General features: G+C 39.0%; 1 protein-coding gene across 2 annotated transcripts in view; it reads left to right on the forward strand.

Annotated features, from left to right (window-relative positions):
* The window catches only part of RSRC1 (arginine and serine rich coiled-coil 1), a 137112-nt gene that overhangs the window by 17544 nt on the left and 100665 nt on the right, over positions 1 to 18903 (forward strand). Inside the window, exon 4 of one of the 2 annotated variants that reach the window (XM_038183709.2) lies at positions 11124 to 11294. The exons of the other annotated variant lie outside the window; for it this stretch is intronic. Within the exon in view, the coding sequence (XP_038039637.2) occupies positions 11124 to 11294 (171 nt within the window). The remainder of the gene's footprint in view (positions 1 to 11123; positions 11295 to 18903) is intronic. 2 annotated transcript variants of the gene reach the window in all.

Genomic DNA, 18903 nt, shown 5'->3' on the forward strand with positions numbered 1-18903 from the left:
CACGTTACAGAAGAATATAATAAAGATCTCAGTTTCATTTTGAGTAGAGCTTTTTCCTTGCAGGTGAGAGCTTTCAAAATATATCTGGGACCTTTGGCTTTCCTACTGAGCTAGAGAAGAGAAAACTTAATATTTTTCTGAGTAAATGGCTCAACAGAAGCAGTTTATGAAAATATAAAATTCCACATTCATGACCCTTCCACAAGTTAGAGTAATCAGTTTAATGCAGGCAAATTTAATGTCCCTCTTCAGCTGTGACTTCTGAAAGCATCTGTATGGACTAGGTCAGTTTGCAGCCGGCATCACTCATAATCAGCTCCCTTCTCCTTGTCTGGGCTTGAGACCCCCAAAAGCTGAGCTCTGTGGTCAGGGATGGACTTATTGCCAAGGAATCAATGTCATTTTCCATCAGATTTTAATTAGGGAATGTCAAATCACTCCTTGTTTTATGGTGTTTGGGTAGTGTGGTTTGTTTTTGTTTTTTTTTTTTCCTTCCCTCTGAAAATGAATTGAAAATGACCAAACAGGAGTTCTATATACAGCTTGGTATTTTGGGGGAATCAGCTATAAAATTCCTTTCTCCCCCCAGGTCCTTTATTTCTCCACTACTGCTTCTTCATGTCTGTAGTAAATGGTAGAACAAACAAACCAAAAATTATTGATGCTGAATCTTTTGTTCCATTTGTTTCACAGAATCATTTAGGTAGGAAAAGTTCTCTAAGATCATCTAGTCCAACCTTTACCGTTTTTTCTGTAAAAAGCTTAAAGGATGTTTTTGTTTTGAAAAATGTCCATCCCTCAAAAATGATGATATACTGAGAATTGAAGTATTTTTGGTTCATCACATTACTTTGTATCTTACTTTGCAAGGGGTAGGCAGCCAGGAGCTGCTGGGCAGGGCAGTGGGAGAACACAGAAAACGTCTGAGAAACAGGAAATGTGGGGGAATTCCAAGCAGCTCTTCAATTTAGATCATCTGTTATTCTCCTTTATTAATTCCACATCAGCTGGTTATCCTTCCTTAAGCCTCTGGCATTAAGAATGTTAACTATCAGATGAGGATACGGGGGTATCTTCTTCATGATTCCAGTCTACTGTGCCTTACACCTTTGCTTGTCCTACCTGCTAGCCCCAGTCAGCATGTTTTTACTAGAATCTGGGTATATCAACAGATTTTGAGCTGAGACTGCAAAAGCACATTGGATTGCAGCTAAGATGTAAGGCATCTTACAGTGAGCTCGTCTGATCACAGGCTTGGTGCATCTTCTGAAAGCAAAGCTTAGTGACCAGTGTTAGCAAGCTTCTGGCATGTTGTGACAGCGAAGTATCACTGATTGTCGGAGATGGCATCATCTCAGCTGAGGAATGGCAATGCCTTGATGGCCTGTGGTTAGCCAACGGATCCCACGTTACTTGTAACAGGAAGGTACCAGGCAGGGATCGAGCCCTCGGTGTGCTGCGTGCAGTATCGATGTATTTGAAACAGAATTTCACCCCCTAAGACTCTGTAGTTTGATCAGTAGCAGGAAACAATAGGTGTACGAGAAAATAAAGTTGGAGAGACATGAAAAACCCAACAGCAGAACAAATGTCTGCCAGACAGCGAGCCACAGGCAGCTAGCGTTGTCACTGTAGGCGAAGGGACATCAAGGACTGCTGAAGGAGCATTTGAAGGTGGCAGGCAACTTTTCCTTGCTTAATACATTGGTAGCTTAATATTCGTGATTCCCTTTCACTTTTAAAATCTCCTGATCTGTTTCCCTGCCCTCCTCCCCCCGACTTCTCTGCAGTGATGTTGTGTGTGTTGGGACGTAGCTGCTGGGAAAAGAGCTGCTGCAGCTTGTGTGGGGCATGTTAGAGGGTTTTTTGGGGGGGTCACCTTGTTACTGCACAGTCCTAGTGATATTTCTGATGGGAATAATGCAGTTTGCATTTTAATTCTTGCCTTTAGGTTTCAAATTTGAGGTGAATGTAGTATGTAACAGCTGCTGTTGCAGGCTTCTTGCAGACTCAGGAGGGCCATGCAATGCTGGTTTGGAATTATTTCTTGTTTTTGCTGTGATTTTGTGAGGCTTTGTTATTTTCTTTTAAAAGAAAAGAAAGGCCTAAAAGAAAATTCAATAGTAAATCTTTGAGACTTTTTTAACATGAGAGCATTATGTTGAAATCACATTTTTGTTGGTCATTATTACCCCTTCTAAATCATGACTAATTTTAAATAGTTTGTGATTTTTAAATAGTTTGTGATTGCTATCAATATGTTAATATGATAATAATTAATACATTGTTTTATTTTTACAATCTTTAGTGTAACAGTTGCAGCTGCTATGATGAAAACACTTTTTGTTTGGAACGCTATGTGAAACTTTCAGAGCTTTCTTTCCTTTCCTGGAGTTTTTTAATTAGTTATTAGAGATGGGCTTTGGGAAAGACACAACAGGGTTGCAGGTGACTACTTCCAGGAGACAAGCAGTAGCTGCCAATAAGCTCATCAGCTGTGTATTCTTCATCTGCCTCCAGCAAATAAGCTGTTCCATGCTCAAAAAGGAGAATATTTAAAACAAACAAACAAAAAACCTCTCCTCCATCTATATTGCGTCAGTAAAATACAAAGTACTAAAGTAAGAGGCATCCAACTTGCATGTGAATTAGGAAATAATCATTGCAATTATAGAACATGTATTGAAAAGTACTAATGGTATGTACAAACTGTTACGGAGTGTTTTCAAAACATTTTGACAATATGGTATTAAATGGTTTTGCTTTTTTATTGTTGTTGTTCTTTAGGAGTTTCTAAAGTTCAGGAGTCAAAATTATGACTTAATTTTTGGAGCCCTTATCCTAAAGTAAAATGATGACTATTTTCATTAAATATATATATATATATTATATTTTTTTTAATTTGGAAAAAAATAGATTGCATTTTTTAAAAAAAATCTTTATATATGCTTCATAAACCTAATGTGATAAAAAGGATAGGTGGAATACCTCCAAATCTTTTATTTATTTATTTATTTTAAACCCCACAAAATTTATACCTTTCGTGCTTGGTTATCACTGAGTTAAAGAGAAGACTTTCTATTTTTTTCTTAATTTTGAGCACAAAGTAATGGTTTAGTTTGTTACCAGTCAGGTGCCAGTAGGCACATAGCTTTTATGGCTTTTTATTTTTTTTCAGTTTATGAGAACAGTTAGTGTCCCATTGTGTAAGTTGATTTCCAGCATCTGTTTAGGTAATTTCATTCAGCTGTCTAATATCTCTTTGTGGCTATGAGGATACATAAATATTATACTATCTTTAAGCTGAAACCATGATTGGGGCCTCAATCTTAGATGTTTCACAATCCCAAGAAATAAAATAGCAGTGTTGTCAGAGACAGAAGAGTAGAACTTACCTGTAAGTAATTTGAGCTTCCCAGAGGCACCAGGGAAGTGAAAAAATCATCCTCAAAATCTTTCATTTATATTCCTTAACTTTTTAACATAATATCAGAGGTGCTGTCAAATTTACAGAAAATAATTACCTGGATAGTGATTCCATCTGGAAAATGAATTTGAACTTTTTTCATGGCTTTGTGATACAGCCAGATCTTCCTGTCATAGCAGATGCAGAGTCACTAATGCCTGCATGATGTAGAAACAAATAATTTGCTGTACTTATGGAGAGTCCTGAAAGGAATCTGGAACCTTGTTTCTTAAAATATATTCCAGCTGTATCAAGGATAGAAAAACTGCATCTGTGTGTATAAATTCATTACAAAGCTTAAAGAATTTACTTATAAATAAAATGTTACCTTACATGTTCAGATAGAATTCAACTTTTCCCATACTGGTTTTTAAAGAATAAACAAACAAACAAACAAACAAATAAATAGTCTTTTCTGCATGATTAGACAATTTGAATGAACTTTTTTTTATTATTATTGTTTTATTTTTTTTCCTTTCTCTGCTGTAACCTAAGAAGTGGAAGTTCTGGAATTGAGTTAGAAAATCAAGGAATCCCTTTCTCATATCTCATCACAACTGTTTCCCTTTTGCCTCACCTTGAAGTTGAGTAGCTTTTTAAACTCTGGTATGAATAGAGGGCAAGATGGATATTCTCAATTGATTCATGGCTGTTGCTTTCTTGAGAAAGGATGGGAATTTGATGAGGGAAGCTTTTTTCTTATTTTGCTTTTATTTAATAGCCAGGACAGTGCACTAACTCTTTTATTATTGTATTACCCCAAAATTATTCGAAGTAAATACTAGATTTTTCTGTTCAGTCATGAAGTAGCGATGTGAATGTAGGGTTAAAAAATATCCCATTTTGAGGTAGTCTCTAAGAAAAGGAATAAATGAGAGAAATTCACCTAATGAAAAAATAGATGTTCTTCAACTGAATTTCCTAACTTGAGGTGGAATCTCAAAAAAAGAGAGGTGGTTCCTAGTCCTTGCAGAGATGAGGAAATGAATGATACAACACGTTTTCCCTTACTGGGGACGAGGCTGAGGATGTGCAGTGCCTTTGGCCCAGTTGCATCCCGGGCACTTACTGACCTGTGCGCGGGCTGAAGGAATGAAGCAGGGGGGAGAATACCCTCCTGCCATCACTAATGGAGTGGAACAGTTTCCAATTGCAGTAGATGGGTGGGAGCTGTTCACACAGCTGTTCTCCCTGCCCAGATCCCCGACAGCACACTTCATTACACTTCCTTTGGCCGCAGCTGCTCCCACAGCCCTGCCTCTGCAGAAAAAGCCTGTTGGAAAATAGCACGCAGAGTTTTCTGCGCAGCAATAACGTGTATCCAATAGCACTGTGGTTACTTTATGTACCTCCACACGTATCTGTAAGGTGGAGCTGGCCGTTAGAAGCACACCACACGGGAGGGAGCAGGGAGGTGCCCCTCAGGTGGGCCCTGTCAGCAGGGCCGTGGCGCTGGCTTCGTTAGGCCTCTGTAAGCTCACAGCAACAACACCAGCTCATCTCCTTGCTCGATTAGCTGATGCTTAATCTAGGGTTTATGTTTCTGGTTTTCAGGCAGTATTTTGCAAAGCATCTTTTCTGGTTTTCGTTTTCTGAAGGCTTTTGTTGATGTGCCCCTGACAGTGGCAGGGCTGCAGCCAGTGTGCTCGTCTCCCTCGCTTCTTGGGCAAGGAGCTCACGTGGCTGTGAGCAAAGGGCTGCTGACAGAAAAGATCAGTTTAAGTAAACTTTGTGTATTGTTTTCCATCTGCTTGTTAACCTCCTGTAGGTTTTCTAACACCTTTGGGGTACCATTGGTGTGTATGAACCCAGAGAGAGGCAGTCATTGTCAGCACTGCTTCCACATTCTCTCAGCTTCTGGCAGCAGGCTCCCTGTAGGATTGTCAAGGGGTGTTGTGGCAAAGAAGGGTTTCTAGTTGTCTTTGGAAGTGAGCAGGTAGGCCAGAAGAATTAGAAGAACGAGATTTGTGACAAATGGGCTGCTTGAGAACAAACAACAATAGCGGTGTCTTTTCTGTCTGTTCTGCTCTCCTGCATTTATGTGCTGCTCATGCCAAGTGTTCAGTAACTGTTTGGTTTGGTTGGTTTTAATTACAGTTTACTGGAAGTTTGAGTATTATTTCCTCAAATGTTTAATTATGTAATTAAAATGATTTATAGGTGGAGAATTGTTTATTACTGAACTAAGTTGATGCCTGCATCTGGTGAATCTATTTTCTCCATTCTGCAAACTGTGTTCCAGATTCTCTGTTACTGTTTATATTTCACCTTGCATTTCTCCAGCACAGTAGACTATCTTTTGTTTCTATTTTGTTTCTTACCAATTGTCTAAACTGCTGGCTCGAAACAACTTGTTTCCTCCTAGTACTAGCCTCATTTCAGACTTTAAAGCTGCCTCTGCTTCTGCATGTTTTCATTTTCCCTCGCCTTACGTTTAACAATAAATAACCACATTATCATATGCTTTGTCATTACCATATTATCTATATTTAACTTCCTTAAATGCATGCATTTTGAAATTGCAAACTAAGAGTGACTTAGACTGTTCTATAGAGGTATCCATATTCAAATTTAAAAAAAAAGAAAGGTATTAACTTCCATACTTTAAACAACTGCAGCTGATGCTTGAAGTTATTTTACATTCCCCAAGAACTTGTACCATGATATTTTTTTTTCTTGCTCGTGAAGTTGAGTTAAACAAGAAACCTCTTAATATGCTTTGAAAGAGAACATGTCATTTTGCTGCAATTAGTTGTGTTTGCACTGTCTTTATTACCAATATGAATATCCAGGTTTGATGCAATGCAGTCATTTCATTGTTCTTTGCCAGACTTTTGATTTATTGCCAAAGTATTAGAGAGGCATGAATTTGTTGGGTTTTGTTTGTGGTTGTTGAGCTTATAATAAGCTAATAAGAGCTGTGTCAGCTGCGAGATATTTAGAAGAATACTTGTGAAGAGCTTGACATCTCAGAAACTTTCATTTGAGTGGTGATTGTTATTTGCCAATAAAGTCACTTTTCCCCCCCCCCCCCGAAACTTACCTTCAGTGCAGGAATGCTCACTTTCTTCTGTTTGAGCTTTCTTGTATTTGCACTCTAATTCCTCTTTCCATTTGAAAAATCTATCTCAGTGGCTGCTTTCAAATTGTAGTGTTTTGAAAAGATTAGATTGTACCTATAAGATATAGCTCAGTGCTTTAGTGCAATATAATTGGGGAAATACTAAACGACACTGACCTCATTTCCTTTAGAACAATGAAAATTAATAGTTTCACGTTTTATTAGGCTGATATTCCAGATGTAGTGTACATTTAATTAAGTGTAGTTTCCTTTTGGTTATGGTATGTGTATCTGCTTTTTGTCGCAAATTCTTTCTAGTTTTACAGTTTTCCACATGTTTTCTTTCACCATTTATGATTTTTTCAAAGCAGAGCTATAAGGATTTAAATCACTTTAGCATGCAGCAAAACAGTTCCCATTCAAACAATAAACGCCATTTTAAAAAGCCTTTAGATCTTCTGTCACTTCATAAATATAAATGTATAAAAACATTATGCAGTTGTAGTGCCCACCTGCTAATTAAATGCAGATTTCCTCAAACTTGTTTTAAAATCTGCTTATTTGTTTCAACTCTGTCTCTGTTCAGAATACATATGGCCCTTGTGAAACTAATTATGCTTATGGAGCAGCTGTTAAATTTAGTGCAACTAATTTTATCCAATATTTTACATTTTAATTGATTACCTGTGAAGAAATTAGCAAATTAACACTTATTGTGCAGTAACTGAATGGGCTTTTATGGATACTTTCAATTTTTACAAGTGGACTAAGTGTTGATGGAATAAAGACATTTCTTAGGATTTTAGATAGGAAAGTTATTGGTGAGCCTTGATTATCTGGTGTGAGAATTTAGGGATACTGAGTGATGCCAAGCATCTGTGTGTTCTGTAAGTTAGACATGAAAAGCAGATTGGAAAGTAATAGCTTTTCACAGAATTTTGGTAACATATGGGCTTATCTGGATCTAAGAACTCTTTGAAGATCTTTGAACTTGACTAAATGACTTAACCTTTGGCATGGTGGGTGGGTGTTTGTGCGCGCTGCTTTGGGGGAAGGGGGGTGCGTGCTGGCAGTCTACTCTCCAGCCTGATTTTTTTCCTCCAATACTTCTGTAATTGGAACACTTTGCAACTTGCTTTAATATTAATAATTGGGATTGAAAAACAAATGCAACAGCAATAAAATAGAAGATCTTTATTCTTTGCCTGATCCGTGGACTTTTATACTTGTTTACTTGTGACTTCTTGGCACATCTGACTTGTAGCTCCATTCCGTAAAGTTGCTTCTTTCCTTTTCTGTACATATCACAGGGTATTTTAATATTGATCCATGGTAGCATACAGGTAAATTCATCCATTCTGGAGATGGAACAACACTGCAGCTTGCTAGGCACAGAGTAGCGACTTCATATACTTGAATTTTCACTTTATGAAATGGTTTTCCACTGCCAAAAGCCTGTTGAGGTTTTTGGACTTAATATAGGGCCTTAAAGAAGCTTGTACGAAGTATTCGTAAAACAATATTTTAGGATTTGGGGCCTTTATGCCAAGAGAAAAGCTTTATTAAAATGGCAACATAGCAGGGAATGGGGCTGTGGGGGTAGGTCCTTGCCAGGAGGCTGCAGCCCGCTCCTCTGCCTCCCCTCTGCCCCTGCGCCTTGAGGGCTGGCGGTGTCACATACCGAGGGCAGTTTTGGTGATATTTTTCTTGTTGGTCTTGATCTTGTTTTCCTACTGAAGTTTACTTAATTCAAGTAGATGTCCTAGTGAAAGACCAGTGGCCTTACCTGAGCTTCTCACAGCACGATCTCAATTCTGAGGCTTCAGATTCTGCGGTTACCTCAGAGAAGTGGATTCTTGAGGACAAACATTACCTTTTTCTTTACAAGAAAGAAAGAAAGGGGAGAAAAAAACATACAAATGAAGTAGAAAAAGTTACATGGGTTGCAAAGTGAAAGGCTTGAAGCTGCAACGCTCCAGACTTGCTTTTAAGGATGGTCCTAACTCTGTCCTGATGTCGGCATGACGGTGCCTGTTAATGCAGTCAAGCTACACAGGGAATCGTGGCTTCTGCACTGAGTAATCCTCTTGTCACCTGGTTCATCGAAACTGGTGTTGCAGAATTAGACATGGAGCATATTAACAGGTGGATTTAATTAGCCCAGACTGCACAAGATTGGAGATTCCCTCAGAGCTAAAGGAAATGAGGTTGGGTTTGGATATTGAAGGGTTTTAAACTCTTCTGTAAGAGGGAAGATAGAGGTGGCGGTTTCTTTTGGGAGAACTCACCAGTAAGATAAAATCCCTGGAAGAGTTGAAGGCAGCATTAAAGTTGGGCTGTTCCTTGTTTCCTTTCCTCAGCTTTCCTTATTTATTTTGTCTCTTCGTGACTGGGATCAGTATGTCAATAATAGATTCATTTCTGAAGTTGTGTTGCCTTATCTACTACAACTACTATTTGTGATCCACGTAAGCAAACACAATTAACTTGGACTGATTTTCTTTTATTTTGGAGCGCTCTAGCTCGGGAACATTAAGGAAAAATAATGAAAAATGAAATATTTGCAAAAAACTTTGTAAATAATAATAATAAAACAAAACAAAACACTCCTCTTTGGAGAGAGGTACCAGGCCACATCCCTGTGTGGATCCATCACAGGGCGGCTGCATATGAATTATAGCTACTGTTTGTTCCACTTGAACAACAAAACGAACAGAAATCTAGGATGTGAGCACCCATCTAATCTAAACTGGATTTGCTGTTATTTGGAACTGCAAAATGTAGACAGGAAAAGAAGTTCAAATTTGAGCTGAGAAAGAAAGCTCTTTAGCAATAGGTATTTTAGATTCCTCAGTTATTTGTTTGAAGGACTACACTGTTAAGTAAGGAGAGGCATTTCATCAAGTGAAATTGATCTGTGTTGCTATAGGGCATTCTTATTTTTATTTTTAAATTATATATACTGTTTCTGACTCTGCATCTTACCTGCAGAGTTCTCGGAAATCGTGAGTACCGTCCAAGTGATCTCATCTGCGGGGCAGCGGTCTGTTCAAAACAAAACCTCCTCCACCTGAGAGCTGAAGAAGAGGTGGATGCTTTTTAATTTGTGATGAAATAATAAAAGTCTGTTTTGAGACAGAAAACGTCCTATAGTTCATAATACGGCCCTTAAGTGGTAATTTGACCTATTGTATTAGAGCTAATACTGTGCCCAATAACAGAAGATATAGTGTTGCAGGAGATGCCATCTGCTGAATGAAACGTAAAACTGGGGTTCTGACCTCTGGTGCTAGTCTAAAAGGCTTGATGGCAGGAGTAGGTATGTTAACCCCAGTATGCTGGACAAATTCCAGACTCAATCACAGCATTCTTCCTAAATTTGATTTATAGCTTCATCTGGATGTAGTATTTTCTTTTGCTTGTTCTATTGGGGAGGTTTATTAAACAGTTGTTGCCTTTAAAATTGAGTGATCTTCTGTATGTGATTTTGCTTTTAAAGGCTTTTGGAGTTTTGCAGTCCAAGAGGTGCTAAATAATTTTTTTTTTAATATGATTTTATGAAATGCTCTCCCCTGCCCCCAGCTCTCCTGGTACTTAATGAAACTTTCCAAAGAGTCATGATCAGAACTCGTATGAAGATGTGCATTGTGATAGAAACTAGTGGAAACTTGAGTTGCTGTTTTCCAAAATGTGCATGGTAAATGTGCACAAGTAGCTAAAGACTTAACTACTCCTCTACTGTCAGCAGAGAGGTATTGATTGATAATAAATTATATCTGAAATTTAGAAAATCATCTAAAAAAATCAGAAATCAGATACACATAGAAACAGTTTTAGGTACACATAGAAGCAGTTACATTGTAATACTACTTGATCTTTTTCCATTCAAGTGTATCAGTAACAACATAAATTTATTACAGAGGAGTGGATAATGTGATTGAGAACAGAGTATCCTATAGCCAGCATGCAGCCAAGAACCAGAGGACTATCCGTGCACAAAGCCTTGCACCTGTATGCAGTTTCTTGTGTTGTTGGGCCTGTAGGGTTGGTGTATTTATAGGTTTTCTGCAGTGTTTCAAGCCTGAATATATATAAAAAAAAAAATAAAAAGTGTGTAAATGTCAGCTCTGCAGGCTAAAGTTAGGGTTTTGTAAATGTCACTTTTTTGTTTTCTTGGAACATTGTTAGTAGAAGTATTTAATATGTAAATACAAGCACTTAGTAGCATCTGTAAATTCTTTACTTATTTGCTAAGCTAAATTGATCAGAATTTAAGAATGCAGTGTTTAACGCTTAAGATTCTCCGTCCTTACTTTCTTCAATAGCTCTAAAGACTACTTTGTTAATACTTGATTATTTTCTTAATGCATGAATACTGTGTAGTATGGTTTAATTTACTTTGCATTCTTCCTTCAGAACAGAAGCAATGCTTTCTTCTTTTCTTTTGAGAAATTGGGAGGTTCTTGTTTAAACATATTAAATTACTAAATGATTTGAAAATGAGTTCAAAATAGTTGGACAAAATAACAAATCTAACATGCAGTGATGGTGAAAAATGCATAATTGCTAAATTTTAATATTATGGATTTTGTGTAGATCGCGCTCAAGACCTCGTCAACGTTCTTATAGTCGAAGTAGTGAAAGATCCAGTCATAGGAGAACTCATAGTGGGTCTCGTGAAAGAGAGCGGCGTAAAGGCAGAGAGAAAGAAAAAGTAAAAGAGAAAGGCAAAGGAAAAGAGAAGGAGATATGTGGCGCGAAGCATGGGTAAGTGAAATGACAAATAATGCAGCTATAATAAAAACAGGCAATGATTTAGAATTTTACTTTTTTAAAAAAAGTTTTCTTTGTATAATGCATGCTATTTATGGAAACAAAATGCAAATTATTAAAAATCTTTGAATCACATGATTCTGAGCATTTTAAAATTCTGCCATGTGGCATCATTTGAACTAAATGATTAACAATTCATTTTTCTTCCTTGCCTTGCAAATATGCTAAGTAGCTTTTCTTCAGTAGATGAATGTAATTCAATTTCTGATGCATTATAACCACAGTTTAAGGAAAAGAAATGAAGAGTACTGAAGAAAAGCACGAAAATAATTTCCTATGAAAAACTGTTTTTCACTGTGTGTGGTGGTTTTCCCCCGGCCTTCTCTGTTGACAGAAGTTTGCTGGGCTTCATTTGTGGCTCAAAGTATTGTTTCAGTGGAAGTACTTGCCGTGCCTGAATGATGGACTGCCTTTCAAAACATACTGCCAGCCTAATTTTTGCTTGAAATAACTTAGATTGTTGATCTTCTTTTTTACAGCTTTCAGTGAAGGCAGTTTATGTAATTCCCTCTACTTTGTGCATCTTGATCTCTCGCAAACTTTAGCGTGATTGGTTTTACATCCCGATGGTATTGGTTACTTAGTCCCTCAAATATCGTTCCTGCTTGTCTTTGTTTAGGTCATTGATTATGTAAATATTCTGGATTAGCTGTTTACTTTTTTTATTTTCTTATTTGTAGTACGTAGACTGCTGGGAACGTCAAGGATGGTGTCAGCCACTCTTTTCAAGTGCTACTTTCCCAATTTCACTAACCCACATGTGATATTTACTATGAGGGCGGTGCGGCCCTGGCGCAGGTTGCCCTGAGGAGCTGGGAATGCCCCATCCCTGGCAGGGCCCAAGGCCAGGCTGGGGGGATTTGGGCAGCCTGGGCTGGGGGCAGAGGTCTCTGCCTGTGGCTGGGGGGTGTTGGGGGGGGGCTTTGAGGTCGCTTCCGACCCAAACCAGCCTGCGATTCTGTGATTCATTTGTTGTTGCTGCAGATGTGTTTGGCCCTCAGTAGGACTCACTGTAAATATCTTGGAGCCTCTGAAATATTGGTGGTGTGTCATAAACAAGATGCCTCTTGCCTGTTTACCTGAAGTTTGAATACGTTTTGGTACTTGTGGAAGAATGAGGAGAAGCCTGGATGTTGCAGCCCAAATTGTTTTTTTCCTTAGTAGATTCTAGTGCTCTGAACAGGACAAGAACCCCTACTGAGCACGACACATTTGGTGCGTGAGAGGTCTTCTGGACTTTGTATAGAAGCACATCTTAAATCACGTTGGAATATATTGCAGTGCTTTATTAGCATACTGCCTGACTTTATGTCCTTTTATAATAAGGATCAATATCAGCAAGCTGTAGGAAGAACTCAGAAGTGCCCAGAATTTTTTTGGAAGCAAGCAATTTACCCTTATATTTTGATAACTTACAAAATTGCTTATGCTAAATCCGAAAACCAAATGTCTTGTTTGGGTCATTTCCAAGGTAGTTAGGACAAAGAGTACAAACTGATAATAGAAGCATTTTATGACATCAGTCCATTTCCCTTCGAGCCCAGGTACTGACCAGTAGCCTTTGTGCAGGGTTTTCTTACTTGGAGCATCATTAGACTACAAAATGAAATATACCCAGGATGATGTTGATATAATTTATGCCTCATAAACTTTTCTGAGGGGGGGACAACGTGTTTTTCAGTTTAATCAAACGGTGATCAAAGTGTATCTGTACAGAGAGTATGGATCTGGGAAGCGTTTTTCCTTTGCAGTTATTTGTCATTCTGAAGATTTAGACTGCATCAGCATCAAGTTATTGTTCGTTAAAGGTTTTGCAAAGCAGCGCATTTAAATACAGAGCTCTTGGATTCAATTGCTATTTGCAGTTAATGCAGTTATTTGTCTAGGGAATACTCTGCTATGGACCAGTAAGAGTGAACTAGGAACTTAGAGTTTTCCTTCTTAAATGCACACGTGTATTTAGGAAGGGAGAGAGCTACTGCAGTTTCTTTTTGCTTTATGTGTTCTCCAAGAAAAAAAGAGGCCAAGTAAGATGCTTTATAATTGTCTTTTTGTAGGAGACTTCCTCAAGCCTCCCAAGCTCTCAGCTTTCTTTCTTGCTATCGTTTCTTGATGTATTTATTTTCTTTGTGGGTGAAAAATATGGGAAAGAAAAGACCTGAGTAGCCAAGAAAGCTCACTTGTCCTCCCTCATTTATAGATGTATAAGGAGGACGACACAACACAACCTCAGTGAACCTTTTGCCTTTGTAAATCTATGGGCTTCTGGCATTTTTTCTTCGTCTCCTGCAGCAGCAATGAGATTCAGTCATGCATTTGTTCTGTCTGGATGCTAATTTCTGAGGAAAGCACTGAGATACCGTCTTTTGTTTCCCAGTAGCTTTGAAGGCTTTTGTAGTTGGCTGTGGTCAGCTGAAGGTAGTAAGTTGGTTTTGCTGAATTTTGCTTTTGAGGGCATATGTTATAATTCCGGCTTTTTGTCTTCTGGTGGTGTCAGATGTCCTCCTGTGGGTATGGCTAGAATTATAACTCTTATTATAGCTTGTCTCCAGCGCTGAGCGTCATAGCAGATTCTGCGACTGATGCTGGTCCCCTTCAGCACGAGAGTTTGCTGCCCTGGCTGGAACTTTGCTGTTCACCCAGCTGGCTTCATGCTGGAAGAGACAAGCAAGCACTAGAAGGACCTGCTCTGTCGACTGTCCTCATCTGAGGGCCAGCGAGCAGGTGATAGGCGAGGACTCCTCCAGCATCTGCATTTGCTGAAAAAGCTGTGTGTTTTCTTTCTTGTTTTAGGTTGGATGTAGTTTGGGCAGGAAAAAACCACACATTTTATTCTGCTGTAACTGACACATTAATGGTGCTTTTTTTTCAATTTACTGTTCAATTTTTTTTCTCTGAAGCATGGAGAAAAAAGTCTAAACACCAAACATGACTATCAGGTTGTCAAGTCTGTATTTGGATGTGAAGTACTGAGAAGAATCTATTCTAGGTCACACTCTCCAGGTGAATAAATTTATGTTTAGATCAAAACTGAAAGTAAGACTATTCTGTAGAGCCTTTCTAGAAACTCTGACAGCTGGGGATCTGCCTTAGGGGACAAAATAGGCCTCTGACCCCCGTATTTGGAATAGATTCTTGCAGGTACTCCATGGAAAGACACATGAAGGGCCAGATCTGTTTTTCAAATTGCATTAACGTATGTTTGGAATGTATTTATTGGAAAATAGTTACTTGAAAGCTATAAAAAAGAGCATCCTACAGCCAAATCACGAGAAGACAATGTAAATTCTCCAGTGCTAGTTAATTTTATAGCTTCAGCTTTGCATAAACAAAGGTGTTTCACGATCAGTGTTACTTGCATTTTCTTGGCATAGCTGGGTTGCTCGATGGTATGTTTGTTCCTGCAGTGACTGAGACAGCTGTACTGGGAGAATTGGAGGTTAGGTTCAGTCTTTGAAAAGTCAGCCCTTATCACAGGGTATTTGACTCTTGGTTATTGCTTATTGAAAGTGAAGGAAAGGAAGAGGAGGATTGTATTATGAAGATTGCCATTGTATGGTTTGGTATATGAGAGAATTCACTTTGACACCTCAGATCAAGGTGCTTGGGGGAGATACTTGGGAGACACAAATAATTTTTCTTACTTGCAGTCAAGAAGGAATTAAATCTTACTTGCAAGCCTGAAGGAGCTGAAGGAATTGGAACTTAATCAGAGCTCATCAGAATAACTGTATTCCTATATATTCCGATAGGCTGGTAAGTACAACTCTTGGTAGAACATAAGGAGTAGGAAATAAACCTAAAGAGCCGAGGCAAGTTTAGTTAGATTTAGAGTATTTCCTGCTGTACAGAATATTTTGAGGATAAATACACGTATCTTTTCCATTCTAAGCTTTTTCTTCCTTCTCCCAATCTTCAAAATGAGACCTGCATTTTAATTGTGCATGTTTGTTTGTTTTGTAAATCAAGGCAACTTTAGGTGCTTTCAGAGTAGATCTTCTATTTTCAGGAAAAATCTCGAGAGGTTTCCAGAGTAAAAGAACTCTGCCATGGTAATCCAGTTGTCATCCTTTTGGCATTCCCTGTTTCAGTGAATATTCTTTAAGGCTGAGCACTGAACTTCTTGAATGTTGGATGAGTGTCAGCTATTTGGTGGAGACAGGCTGTATTACAGTCATAGCAAAACAGCTGAACCCTTTTGTTCTTACAATCTGAAATGTTTTAAGGGATATACTATTTGTTCAGCCATCATGGAGAGGGATTGTGGTAACAGCTGCTTTGAATTTAGGTTGGGAAGCTCATTTACAGCATCTGACAGTACTTGGTTTAAAAAAAAAAAACACAAACAGCAAGTAGAGCTGAGAGAGGTCTATCAAGCTTTGAAAGAGGTTTGTGCTCACTTAAAAGGTAAAGTGCAACTTTAACAATCATTCTAGCAGAAAACCCTGAAATATTCCTAAACAGAAAGAGATCCATCTTTCATATTATCGGGATTATTTCATTTCCAGTATAAACTATCTAAAATAAAGCTGAAGACGAGCAGGTAGCAAGAAATGTTCTTAAGCAGTTATCCACCTAATGCACTGGTATTTATTTTCCTTTGATTTTACAACTAATCTCAACTAATCAGTTTGGTTTTGTCTACTTACCTCATAGTAGTTGTTTGCATTGTGTTCCTTTATATGTGTGTGTGTGTGTATACATATATTTCTGTTGCAATGCATGGGAGAAAGAGCTTTATTGCCTGGAAGAATATATATATATACACTATATATATAAAAAAAATAAACAATACGACTTTTTTGGAAGAACTGCTGCCAGCGTTTCCAAAGTAAAAGCACTTGCTTGGCCATCGAGCTTTTTCTGTTCATCCAGTCTCATAGGCCAAGTTTCAAATCACATTTCTCTGTTTGCAATAACAATATGGCTCTCTGATACGGTCATGCAGACCCAGGGCTGCAGCAGTGATGTTGTGCATGATGTTGGTTACTACATGCCAGAACTGTGCCAGCGCTCGCCCTGTGTAATTAGCATGCATACAGCTGGCCTTCCTGCTCTCATGCAACTTTTGGTGACGAGCGCTGCGTCGAGGTGTTACCACACCTTTGCAATTTTACAGAACGCACTGCATCTACTGACATCCTATGTGGTTTTATAAATAAAATGGAATCGATAAAATAAGGACCAATATTGGTTTTGCGATGCATTGTCATTTTCTGTTGTCTCTGCAAAGTTTTATAGTGCACACTGGACATCTGGTGTCTGGCTCTTACCAGTAAGTTCTAGTCTAGTGATTTTCTTTTATTAAATTTTGCTTTTGTGAAGAAAGCAAATGTTTATTTCCCCAGCAGTAATTTATCAGGCCCTACAATTGGCTGCCTCATTTCCTGTTTGTCTGTTCCTCCTTTTATTGCCCCCTCCCCCCCCCCCCCAAAAAAAAAAAAAAAGGAGGGGGGGAGAAAAAAGTGACATTGATCAGAAAAGGTCTCTGAATAAAGACCAGGAGACCGTTGTCTCTATGTTGGAGGAGTGAGACAACACCTTGAGTGTTGCTGGAGCTCTGCATGAAGACAATTACTTGCTTGTAAAGAACTAGAGCAACCTTTGCTCTCTGCCTCAACCCTACCGGACTCCAACCTCCCTCATCTGTGATTTTCCCCATAATTTCTAGGGTCTGTGGGCTTCCCCCTGTGCTTCTTCATCTTCAGAGCGTAACGCGGTGGTATTAGGATAGCTTTGCTCTTTATTGCACGGTCTTTCAATTCCTAATGTATTGGCTAGACTATATCCTGAGTCGTGGACATTAGTGACCTTTTAAAAATGCACTATAGATTGCGCAGCGTTTCTCTAAATGTTGCAAGGTTTCTTCTTCAGCCGGTGTACGCTGCACTGAACCTGGCTCACATGCACAGGGAGATTTTTTTTGTCCTTGATCCTCCAAATGTGCCACCGTCCGTAACTGTTCTAACATGCATTCTTACTAACAGGGTATCAAGCGTGGGAAATACGTATATTTTTTATTTTTCTAAACTAAAGGACTGTTCTTAGTGCGGTGTTGTGAAGGTTTGAGCCACCAGGCCTCGAGCAGCTTCTGTAACCTCCCGTGGGGTGGGCATGGCCCCCAGGCCCTGTCCTGCAGGCTGCTGTGAGGGGTCAGGCACTAACGGATTGCCTTCTTCCAAACCCTCTGATAGCACCAGAAACTTCTGAATGTCCGTGAGTATCGCTGGTAAGCACAAGTGTTTTATCGTGCTGCTGTACTTAAACATGTAATTAAACACTACGGCACCTTTCCAGCAGATTTGCTGCTAATCAAATCATCTCTTGTGCATTTTTAATTCACATGTTTTAAAGCAACTGGTGTGCATGTTTTCATCAACTTATACGCACGTGCTGTGGGATTTTGGTGTCTGAAGTCTTCACTAGGTCAAAAGCACACGTTGTGGCACTGAGACATGGTTTTCATAAGGATCATTGTTCATTGTTTAATTGGAGGGGGAAAAAGTACTAAAAACTTGTTAGCTTTAAACAACGTTTGCTAGATTTATTAGTCTCCCCCTAGCTTTCTTAGTTGGAGAAATTTGGATTACTTTTTAAAGTGCTTTTGACAAATTTTAATGGAATAAATTAGGAGCAGCTTTACAGTTGTTATGAAGAAAAGAAGTGTTGTGCCATTAATCAAACCCAACCACCCGCTCTAATTTCTGGTCCCTATTAGATTATCGATACGTTTTTGCATTAATGGCCTCATGACTACTTAACCACTCGGAGCGGCATTACGTTGCTGAAGAATTTGTTTCCCAAATATATTATTCATTTTTCCTTTTAATTCGGTGTTTTAGATCTTCCGGGGTTTGCTGAGGTCGCCCTGTCGAGGGGACCTTTTCCAGTGGCATTTAACCACGGCGCCTGCAGAGGTTTGTGCTCGGCTCTCTGCCGTGGCGGCGGGCCAGGAGGGGCTGCTGACCGTGCTCGGGTAGGAGCTGCCTGCCGAGGAGCTTCTCGGGGCTTGGCAGAAGGCATCAGGAGTCAATTGGGAACGTCGGGCTTCCCCGAGTTTGACAGCAGTCAGACACTCTTGGAGCTTGTCATATTTTCCTTACCTCTTTCCACGCCATGCAGGAGGAAGTCATTTATGGAAATTTTCTCCTATTTGCATATAGGTTATAGAGTTCTGTGGTGCAGAGCACGCTCAGAACTCCTTTTAAGTGTCTGTTCAGATCAAAGCAGGACTGTGTGATAGCTGTTGTCTGACACCAAGCTGTGTGGTGTTGTTTTCATTAAACATTTATCATACTTCCAATGTGACAGCAGGCAACTTTGTGCTTGGGTAACATGTTTTCATGCAAAATTTATTGAAAAAGACGAGATCTTGTAAAGAGATCTTGTTGCCTTTCACCAGTGGCGAAGGGTAAATGTTTGATTGGAAGGAAAGATACTTTCAGCACATTTTGGTGGTTCATTACGCTGAAGAACACTGAACCACTCTGCCTTTAAAAGGCAAGGAAATACATCTGAAAATTGTAGTTTACTCTGGGAAATC

Source organism: Anas platyrhynchos, chromosome 9 (assembly GCF_047663525.1).
Source record: "Anas platyrhynchos isolate ZD024472 breed Pekin duck chromosome 9, IASCAAS_PekinDuck_T2T, whole genome shotgun sequence".
NCBI lineage: Eukaryota > Metazoa > Chordata > Aves > Anseriformes > Anatidae > Anas > Anas platyrhynchos.